The sequence below is a fragment of the Drosophila montana genome, unplaced genomic scaffold (assembly GCF_035044405.1).
Source record: "Drosophila montana isolate Dmon_TW-CO22-7 unplaced genomic scaffold, ASM3504440v1 contig_1407_1, whole genome shotgun sequence".
Classification (NCBI taxonomy): domain Eukaryota; kingdom Metazoa; phylum Arthropoda; class Insecta; order Diptera; family Drosophilidae; genus Drosophila; species Drosophila montana.
In genome coordinates this window covers 56,017-67,300 of record NW_026996359.1, presented here as the reverse complement: position 1 = coordinate 67,300, position 11,284 = coordinate 56,017, and the positions used below count along the sequence as shown (strand labels likewise).

Sequence of the window (11,284 nt, the reverse complement as noted above, 5' to 3'; positions counted from 1 at the left end):
CATTTTTCATTGATATGTGAACACTGTTTTATGCTACGCGTGTTTTTGTTTAACTCTAAGAACTGGTCCAGCAGCAATTAAGTTTATTAAATTGAATTAAAAGAAAATGCAATTCCATTTCAAAATTGCCGAACCGGATCCCAATGCGCCAGCCGTCCAAAATACCAGTAATCCCCACAGTACGCTACAGCCGCAACAGCCTGCCGTGCTGACCGAGCCCAAAGATGCACAACACGAAATTAAATTACAGTAAGCTCTCGCTAAGCCAGCTTTCATTTGGCCTGCCGTAACTGTTTACTTGTAGAAATATTGTGGCTACCTTCTCCGTGGACTGTGAACTCGATTTGAAGACCATCAATTCACGGACCCGCAACTCGGAATACACGCCCAAACGCTTTCGCGGCGTCATAATGCGCATGCATTCGCCCCGCTGCACTGCGCTCATCTTTCGCACCGGCAAAGTGATCTGTACGGGCGCCCGCAACGAAATGGAGGCGAACATTGGCTCTCGCAAGTTTGCGCGCATCCTGCAGAAATTGGGATTTCCCGTCAAATTTGTTGATTATAAGCTGCAGAATATTGTGGCCACTGTCGATTTGCGTTTTCCCATACGCTTGGAGAATCTGAATCAGGTGCACGGCCAATTTAGCTCCTATGAGCCGGAAATGTTTCCGGGTCTCATCTATCGCATGGTCAAGCCACGCATTGTCCTGCTCATCTTTGTCAATGGCAAAATTGTGTTTACCGGCGCCAAATCACGCAAGGATATCATGGATTGTCTCGAGGCCATATCCCCAATATTGCTTAGTTTTCGCAAAACTTAGAATTTACTGTTGTTTGCTATAATTAAGGTACTTTATAATATTTTTAAGTTTAAACAGCATTTACCGAACAAGTCAACAAAATAATATATAAATATTTATGACCGTTTTTTGTAAAAAAAAAGAATGTTCCCATTTTCTTTTTCGTTTGCCAACACCCACCAGTGTGACCACACGTTTTTCCGCCATGTTGAAATTCGTTCAAATATTTCGTTAATTTCATTTATTTGAGTTTTTTTCGTTACATAGAAAACGTAAATTACACTTATTTCATTTTGTAGATTCATTTCATTCGCTTACCATAAAGGAGGGACGGAATACTTGATTTTAAGATTCGTTAGCTAGTTGGTACATGGCTATTCTTTGTAGTTTGTATTTAAATATACAAAATCAATATTTAAACAGTTCTTGTCAAAATACAAATACGTATAAAACTTGCTTAAGTTTGGTATTGGTTGGTTTCATTTGCTTATTATTTATTTCGTTTTGTTGTTTGTTTTTGTTTGCATCGTTTAAAACTTAAATCGTATTGGACGGTTGATTTCAACGCTAATCATAATCATTATCTTTTATAATAAAATTTCCAAAAATTGATATGCATGCAGTATCCAAAAATAAAAGGTCACATATATATATATATAGAGAGAGATATTCACTATCGATTTCTAAAATCTAATAAAGGCAATTTGTGATATTTAAAAAGACACATTCTTGTTACATTTCTCGCATAAGGCGGCACTTGAAGCGCCCAGTTTAAATTAAGGCAAACAGGCTTGAGGCTCTGTTCCTGGTCCGAAGGGCATACATATTATATATTATAATATAACTGAACGCTAAAGACTAAATTGCTATATGAATATATATATAATGTTAATGGTTTGTGTACTTCAAAACCAATTTGTCCAATTGGATGCGAATTTTTTTGTTGTTTTTTTTTTGTACATACTTTGAGATTACGATTAAACGCCGAATTACAAAATAATAATATAAATTTAGTTATTGAACACAAAATAAAAACCTCTGGACGGAATGTTAAAAAAAACAAAAGAAAACATCAACTAATAAGCTAATAAGCGACTGCGCATCAAATAAATAAATACGCTAAAGAACAACAGGGAGAAGGACATGGATGCACGCCAGCCCATGTTGTAGATGGAACAGTATGGACACTGCGAACTGCCGCAGACCTCGCAGATATTCAGCAGATATGTTGGCAGCGCGTCGAAAATGGACTCGTTGAAACGCTCTGTTGGAGTAGAAACAAAAAGGCGATTATAAAATGAAGTTTGGAATTAATTGTGGGATTGGCAATTACCGGGCGCATAGTAGTCGTAGATGCGCACGGGCAGATACCGCGACATATTGGCCACGGGATACCAGCGCTCGATGGTGAAGTTGACGCAGATGTCCTCCTGATCCAGCTGTATGGGGGAGAAAACAATTTATTTGTGAGTATTTCATTTGGCTTGGACTTTCCTTGCACTCACATAATCAAAGTAGAAGACAATCTTGCGTTCCAGGTAGCGTGCACGTCGCAAATTGCGCACACGATTGCTCAGCACATAGGTGTCCAGTTTTTGCTGCTGTATCCAGTAGCCGGTGGGTATGGCCACATCCAGCACAGCCATGCCCGAACGCTCCGATTCCTGCAAGTTCACCCAGCTGCAAAGGTTCAAACGCTATGATTATAGTTCTATCAAATGGAGTACTTATCGAGAACTTACTTTTGGCACGCCACGTAGGAGATATGCGACTGATTCCTGCCATGGAATATGGCCTTTGTGTGCAATCCGAACGCTGGCACCGGCGGCTTCGTTTGGAACTTTTCAATATCCACATTGTACTGCACGTGCATCTGGAGTATGGCATAGCCGGCGCCCTTCGCCTGCACCTTGATCGTGCCCCAAGCATCAGGTATCTGTGCATCAGATAATTAAATTGAATAAATGTATATTTGTACTAGCTGGAATTTATCTTTGCAACCCACCTCGATGCTCTGCAGCCTGGCCAAGTTGGTGTCATCGATGTGCAGCTCCTGCGTCTTGCCGCCCTGCGAGGATGCCTCAATTTCGACGCTCAGCGAGGAGACCTCACGAATTCGCGAACGCACCGTATACTCCACCAGAGCACGCAATGCAGCGCTCGTATCCTGCGTGGACGCCCAGCCGCCCTCGTTCAGACGCTGTGCGTTCAGCCAACGGACAATGGGATCGACAAAGAACTCGCGACGTGCCACATAAACGAGCAGCGCATAGGCGGTCGTCTCGATGTTCAGCGAATCGTATTCGTAGGGCAACCGGGGCAGGGAGAACCATTTCTGATTCTCCAGTTTGCGCGGCGGTTGCGGCAGCTCCTGATTGCCCCAATACATAAAGTCGCCAATGGTGCGCGCGTGTTTGCGCAATATACTAAACACATGCTCGGCAATTGGCGAATTGCAGAGCTGGAGCGCGTATGCCGTGATGGCCACATCGTACGGTTCCGGCGTATCCTTGAGGAACTGCATATTGCGCTCGATCCAGGCGACAGCACGTTGCGTCGCCAGCGCCACACGTGAGCCCAGCGTGCCGGACAGATCCTTGACCGTGGCCAGCGTGATGAGCACATGCGAGGTCAGTGTTATATTGCGATTGCGCAAGCTCGTGTAGCTGGCGAAATTGGTGCGGTTGATTTTACGATCCGGCAGCCAGGTGACCTCGTAGAAGGCGCCCTCCGGCGTCTGATGCTGCAGCAGCCAGCGCATGTTCTTCTCAATGATGGTCGCGTCGATCCAAATGAAGTTCTCCCACTCGTAGAACGAGGCCTCCTGGAAGATGCGCAGACAGTAGCTGGTCAGCCAGACCGAGGATGCCGAATTGTTCCAGTCAGAGCGGAAGAGCGAGAAGCTGCCGTCGGCGCGCATAAAGCTCAATTGCCGCTGATAGCCAATGTTCATGTGGTAGAAGGCGTTCTTCTCCAGCGTCTTGTTGCGCTGATTGATCAGACGCATGTACATGATCGTATAGAGATTGGCGGCAAAGCTGAAGGCATTCTGCTCGGCCGACTCCATGGGCAGATACAGCAGCGAGCTGGCGTTGACGGGCATCGTCGGGAATATGGGTCCGACCACGTCGCCCACGACGGAGATGCGTGCCCGATTCGAGCCGTAGACGAAATAACGATCCACCTGGTAGGGTATTTCCGGTGTTTGTGTGATATTGACATGCATATATTCCAGGACATAGGCGCGATTCGACAAATCCAGCAGCACCGACTGATGCCTGTACTGCGGCAGACCGTCCGACTCGACGTGCAGGGTGCGGGTGACGGTGTCTGTGCCCAGCAGCGTGGCCACGTGCAGCGTCACCTCGATCTCGCCCAGCCGTTGCGGCACCACCGGCACATAGACCACCGTCGTGCCCTGTGCATCCAGATAGATGAAGAACTGATGCTCGCCGAAGCTGGTGCGCGGATTGTAGCTGCGCACGATGCCGTCCTCTTCCACGTGCACGAACTTGTAGTTGGGACTGCCGTGCAGCACGACTATCGCCTCAATGGGCGTGGTCATGTAGTTGAAGACGGTGACACGGATGCCCACCTGCTCGCCCTGGCGGCAAACCGACGGCATTTCCACATTGATGAAGAACGGCTGGACGCCGACATACTCCAAGGCGCGGTTGAGCATGCCGAAGCCCTTGGAGGGGCTGACACTGAACGCGCTGACCATCCAATAGGCCGGACGATCCGGCACATCCACATTGAATATATAACGACCGTGCGGCCCGATATTCACGTCCTTCCACAGCCAAACGTTCTCGTAGTGCCGCAGCACGCGATTGAAGCGATATTTGCGATAATTCAAGAGCTCCGTATCGTTGCGGACATGGCAGCCAATCTCGTCCGTGCCATCCTCGCAGTCGAAGAGTCCATCGCAGCGCTTCTCCAGCCGATAGCAGCGTCCGCTCAGGCATTCGCCGTAGCCGAGCGTGCGATTGCAGTTGTCCTGGCGACGCGGCACAAAGCCGTCCGTGAACACAATCAGGCCGCTGTACTCGAACGTGCGATTGGCATCGATGCCAAATGAGGAGGCCGGGAAGTAGACCAGCTCGTCGGGATTGCCCTCGTGCGAGTACCAAATGTGTTTGTATGTGCCGTTCGTTTGCTCATCGAAATTGGACATTTTCGTGATGATCTTGGCGTAGGTCAGCTCGTTGCCCGCCTGCATGGTGTAGAAGGCGCTGTCGATGCCGGAGAGGCCCACATACGAGCCGGGCTCCCCAAAGATGGCCACCTCAACCTTTTCGCCGGTGCGCGCCTTGCGATTGTTAATGTAAACCGTAAAATTATTACGCGAAATGCCATTGACGGGGAACGTGAGAGAATCGGCGACAACTTGACCCTGTTGGGTGATCTTCCAGACGACCAAAGTGGCAACGGGCGCCATCTCGGCGCTGAGGACGACGGCAATGGTGCGTATGCCCTCGATAATGGGTTCGCGGTCATTGATCAATATGACGCCCTTGGACATGATCAGATAGTTGAACTCCTCCAGATAGAAATTGGTGCGTATATGGAAGATGATGTACTCCCCAACAACCGGCTGCTCCGTGCTGGTCGTGATCTTGATGTGCTGATTGCGCGGCGAATAGTGTGAGACGAGCAGCAGCTCGGTTTGGATGCGTTCGCCGCGCGGATCCGCAAAGACCGCCTGCAGACGCATATTCTGGATGCCGTTGAGAAATTCACGGGACTGTGGACGCTCGTCCAGCTGCAGATCGTTGCGTATATCGATTTTGAGCTCCCAGACACCGTCGCTCTGCTGCGACATGTGCAGGCGCTGGGCGGGCCAATCGCGGCGTCCGCCATTGCGACTCTCCACAAAGCCGCTGACCTCCATCAGGCCCTGGCGCAACAGATTCGGATTGATGGGCGAACCGTCGTGATATTCGACGACCAGGTAAGCGGTAAAGGGCATTGCGGGCTTGAAAACCTGCGGCGATTCGCCAAGGAAAGCCACACGCAAACTCGAGTTGTAGACACGGGCCACGGCATAGCCGCTGATGATCTCGTCGTAGAATTTCTCGCCAACGGTGGCCGTGATGAGCACCTCCATGTTGGCCATGTTGGGCACGAGCAGCTCCAGTTCGCGCAGCGGCCATTTGAAGTCGAAGGTGCCGTTGAAGTAGCGCAAAAAGGGCAACGAGTTGCGATAGCTGCTCGTCCAGGAATCGTAGCTGTCCAGCACCTCGGGCTTGCGCACCCAGAATGGCCACTCCTCCACGAACTGATAGTTGCGCTCGACCACATACTGATTGCGATAGAGCAGCTCCTGGGAGAGATCGCCGCCGTCTTGTGGCTGCTGCGGCTGCCCATTGTATTGCTGCTGCGGATTCTGGCTGGGATTATTGTAGCGCCAGCGTTCGTTATACAAATTCATCTGCTCCAGCGGCGAGCGACCCAAGCGGAACTTCTCGTTCAGCACCTGATTGCTGAAGTAGCCAATCGGCCGGATCGTCGCCTTCAGTGTCAGATTGCCGCGCACGGGCAGGCCGCTCGTAAAATTCGCCATCACCCGACCGTAGATATACGGATCCGTGGTGAAGAAATACGCCGGCATCGTGACATTCACTTCGAATCGCGTCTGATAGTATTCCTCGACGCTGAAGTGGCTCTCCTCCTGCTGACCCTGGGCAATCACTCGGATCGTCCATTCTCCAAATGTCGGCTGATCCGATAGCTTGTATTCCAGCGAGACGGAGCCCAGATTCGATTGCCTGAAGAGAGGAGATGTTAGTCAAATCGCAAGCTAAGCATGAAACAGGAAAAGAGGTTCGTCGACTGCGGGGGAGATATATAATTGGATGTAATGTTCATAAGCTGATTATACCATACTAGAATCTGGCCTCAGTTATCGGGATATAGAACTTTTTCCGATATTTATCGATTTGGGAGAATTTTGACGAGCCTAACAATCCTTTGAAATTTAAGATCTAGTTATCGATATTTATCGATAGCCTCAATTATCTCGATATATAACTTTTTCCGATATTTACCGATTTGGGAAAACAGGTTATGTTATGGAAGATCCAACATAAATTCGATTCAATATGCTCGTGTTTCGATGACCCTAACAACCCTTTGCAATTTAAGATATAGTTATCGATATTTATCGATTTGTGAAAATAACATTAGCTGTCCAAACGTTGCACTGAATGCAATAATTGGCAGATGTATCGCTAGCTCCTATAATCTCACGTCATATATCCGCGCGGGGTAATCGATATCGATATCGATATTTATCGATTTGTGAAAATTTGTAGATATGCCTGGGAGCTGTTTGTGTAATATGAGAACCTGCATGCCAAAATATAAGTTACCAGTTTTAAAAATTTGTTAAGCTACTCAAAAAAGACAGGGTAACCGATACTTATCGATAACATCTAAAATCTAATTACTCGATTTTGTTAAGCCTTTTTGTAAAGGCTTTAATAGGCTGCAACTGGAACTTACCGGGACAGCCAACGCTTGAGAATGTGTTTATTGGGATCCAGCATATAGACATCGATGGCATTATCGAAACCCTTCAGTTCGGTGGTGATGGGAATGGTGCGGAAGCGGATTGTCTCGCCCTGCATATAGAGCGGCTTGTCGGTCTGCACAAAGATGGTCATCGAGCGCTGCGAAAAGTCCAGCCGGGTGTCATTGAGAAACGCAATGCCGCCAAAGACATCCTGATAGAAACCCTCGACGCGAAGTTTATAATCCCCGGTGACACTGGTCGGTGGGATGCGCATGAGCAAGGTCTCCGGCACGCCCTCCTTGACGTCCTTGGAGTCGCCGCTGATCTGAACGCCATCGCACGAGATGCTCGCGTGCACCGTGATCGGATATTTGGCCTGGAGTATGGACACGGATACCTGATAGATGAGGCCGGGCCGGACCATGCGGGAGGCGACAATAAAATAGGTCGGCTCCCGATTGTGCAGCGTCTCCAGAAAACTGGCCTTAACATTGTACGAGGTTTTTCCAAGCTGCAAACTGGGCTCATCGTCGCCAAAGCCGCCCGGGCGCTTGTTATAATCCTCCTGAGCGCCGCCCAGGTTGTTGTAGCTGTAGGTCGGATTCGGACTTTGACTTGGATTCGGGTTGTTATTGTTGAGATTTGGATTGAAATTGGTATTCAAATTGGGATTCAAATTGGGGTTGAGATTCGTTCCGTATTGTGGATTGTTGTCGTATGCCGATGTGGGCTGTGGCTGCAGCGGCTGTTGGGGCTGCTGCTGCTGCGGCTGCTGTGGTTGCACGTTGTAATAGCTGCCATCGTTTTGTGCCGCCACCAAATGCAGCAAGAGCAACGCGTGCAGCATGTGCCACAAGCGTTGCATCCTCAATTTGTGACTGCTGCGCTGCAAGGGAGAACACAGAAAACAAAAACAAGTTGAACTCAATCAATCAGTGCGTAAAGTGAGTGCATCAATTAACAACTTATATCCCGACTGTATATATGCACTATATATAAATAGAGCTGCGACTGCTTTCTGTTGTTCGCCGTGCGTGTTCTACAGGCTCTTGTTTAATCTGCTCGAATGCCTTCCGCGTGCTGTGCAGGCAACCAAAACAGCAACCACTAACATGACAAGGCAGGCCAAGGCAGTCAACACCGACACGACAATACTCTACCAAAAGCCAGCGAACGTAAGACACGTTTGGAAAAAAACAAGAATAACAGAGAGTAACATTTTTGCTACAAACATAATCATGTTATATACAATATTTATTAACATTTGTGACGCGATGTTAGTAACATTTGTGCGTGCTGTAAAACAGTCATAAAAATAATAAGAATAACAGAGATCAACAGTTTTGCCTTTAGCTATCTATAAACATAATCATGTTTAATCCATTTGTGACGTGCTGTTAGTAACATTTGTTCGTGCTATAAAACGGTCATAAATATAATAAGAATAACAGAGGGTAACATTTTGCACTAAGGATGTCTACAAACATAATCATGTTAAATCCACTATTCTTTAACATTTCTGACGCGCTGTTACAAACATTGGTACCTGCTGTTAAACAGCTGTTAGTTTACACAAATGTTTTGTTATCGTGAGCTTAAAAACCACATTTTCCAACACTCAAGCAGCTCTTATCTTTATAGCTTAGAGATGGGAGCATTTCGCATTGGTTAGTGAATGACATGAGGTTAGTGAATATTTAAAACATTTTTTATCTTATGTAATTTTCAATTTTTTCTAACTTCTTTTGGTTAAGCCAACTCTATACTCATGTAGAGCTAGACGCATTCGTGTTTATTTACAATCTATGAGCACGCACGACTTTTCACGAAAGCAAACACGACACGCGCTGAGCTCTAAAGTCCCAATGCACTATGAATACCCTCTGGCAAGGGTAACAAATGAGGGCGCTGCATGAATATTTATAGCGGCCCCACTAGCAGGAGCAATGTACCTACGCGCTAAATTTACAAACGGCATGGATTTAGGCGGCTGACTAGACGCACACACACTCACACACATTGGTGCCACACAACATGCGGCATTTAAATTATGTCAAATTTTAAGTTAAATGTCATTCAAGTGGGCGCGCAATTAGTCTTTGATATGGGATATGTGCCAAAGCGTTTTAAGGCGACAGTTTGGCAACGCCTAAAAAAAAAGAAACAGAAGCCTCTATAATTTACGACACATTCAGCGACATTCAGTGCAGACTGGCCCACTTAAGTCTGTGTGCTTGTTGGCATTAATCCCCAAGAATAGGTTCTAGAAATCCAAGAAACAAACCGATAAAAGCCTCAAAATGAAAGGAAGCCTAAAAATTAAACTAGCGAGCGTGATCACAGAATTTTAAAATGCGCCATTGAAGGGAGAGTTGCCATCTTGTTCATTAATATTAAAACATACACTATGCAACTATTAGGCAGTGTTGCCAGTTCCGTTAGATTTAATCATAAGTGTGTCTGCAGCTCGCAATTTAAATAGAAAAATGGCGGCCGCCGAAAGCTGCAAATTTAACAGCCCTACGTTTTTGACATTGACGAAGTGACGCACATAATAAGAAGAAAAGCAGCTTATCACGATCATAAAATTCCCCTGCCCAACAAAAAAAAAGGACAATGTCCTAGGTAAAAAATAAGAAGACAATTTTAGGCAACCATAAAAAAACAGTCGAGAAAAGGTGAGAAGAACGGACAATTAGGTAAGCAGCAGGCAAGGCGCACTTGACCCTCGGCCAAAAGCCTGACAGAGACCAAAAAGAGAGGGGGAGAACATTTGAAAGGCAGTTGCCGGTAACGAACAAAATAACAGAACACGCAACACAGAAGATAGTGTCGGTTACCTGTCTGTTTGTATACATGTGTATGTGAGTGTGTGTGTGTGTTGTCTGCGCAGTGAAGCAGCAGAAGTCGCTGGCCGATGTGAAAAACAAACACAACGAGAGAAAAAAAAGAACAAAACTCGGTAATAATAATTCAGCTCAACGCTGCTGCAAGAGCGACGGACAGTGTAATCCACCCTTTCGCTGCTGCTGCTGCAAACGGCAAACACACACACACACACACATGTAAAGTGGCATTAATTAGTGTAAAACCATGCCTAAAGGCAGGGCAAAAGTGCAATTGAAATGCGTGCAGGAGCTGGGCACACACCAATATGCAAAAACAAAAAAACAGGGGCTCTGAAATTTGAGTGCGCCTCAAATTTCCAATTGGGCAGCAGGTGGCTGGCGGCAGACGTTGCGTTCTTTTTTTTTGCAGAAAGAAGCCTGCGGCCATTTTAACACAGAGGACCGCATTTTATTAGTTTTGATGCTTATGATGTGCTGCATAAAAGTAGCTAGTCAAATACTGAAGAGCTGGCGCTTTGGGTTTTCAGTTTTTGGTCAACGCCCATGTGCGGGCAGCACCAACAACAACAACAGCATAATAACAACGCAAGCAGCAGCGCAGGTATTTGAGGCAAACATTTTGGGCGGGTCGCCATCGTCACGCATTGTAAAATGAGAACTGCACTCACCTGTTTAATGCAATTTGTGTGCTCACGCTATGCAGCAAATCGAGCGCATTATTTGTAATAACAGAAGCAACACAAAAATATAACTTTTAACTTAAATAAATGAAACACAAAACCAACAGCGCACTCACACACGAACCCGCAACGCGATGACTTATGTTAGTGATGTGCAATCAGAAACTAAATGAAGTTATCGCACCACACCCCTAACTATCGCATGTTATCCAAATCGATAGTGGTCTCGATATATCGATCTTGAAAAACTATTCGAATAATTTAATGACTTAAGTTAACGAAAAAAGTTATGTGTCAAATGTATTGACTTGACACACCCCTTATATAAATATATACATAATACGGTTTATGTTGCTAATTTTCAAAACAAAATTCTAAAATATTTTAGAAGAGTTAAAATTAAATTAATAACGGTCGCTTTTTCTATGAACTCGC

At 46.4% G+C, this 11,284-nt stretch overlaps 2 protein-coding genes across 2 annotated transcripts; one reads left to right on the top strand and one right to left on the bottom strand.

Moving 5' to 3' along the window:
- The first annotated feature begins 5 nt into the window (after window positions 1-5).
- Trf (TBP-related factor) lies at window positions 6-920 on the top strand. The gene is made up of 2 exons (XM_064681530.1): window positions 6-249; window positions 305-920. The coding sequence occupies exons 1-2, from the start codon at window positions 107-109 to the stop codon at window positions 822-824; spliced, it is 663 nt and encodes a 220-aa protein (XP_064537600.1). The 5' UTR covers window positions 6-106; the 3' UTR covers window positions 825-920.
- Window positions 921-1,027: 107 nt separating this feature from the next.
- Window positions 1,028-11,005, bottom strand: Mcr (macroglobulin complement-related). The gene is made up of 7 exons (XM_064681504.1): window positions 10,838-11,005; window positions 7,311-8,206; window positions 2,809-6,574; window positions 2,546-2,739; window positions 2,309-2,483; window positions 2,137-2,242; window positions 1,028-2,067 (listed from the first exon to the last, which is right to left on the bottom strand). The coding sequence occupies exons 2-7, from the start codon at window positions 8,183-8,185 to the stop codon at window positions 1,880-1,882; spliced, it is 5,304 nt and encodes a 1,767-aa protein (XP_064537574.1). The 5' UTR covers window positions 8,186-8,206; window positions 10,838-11,005; the 3' UTR covers window positions 1,028-1,879.
- Window positions 11,006-11,284: the final 279 nt, after the last annotated feature.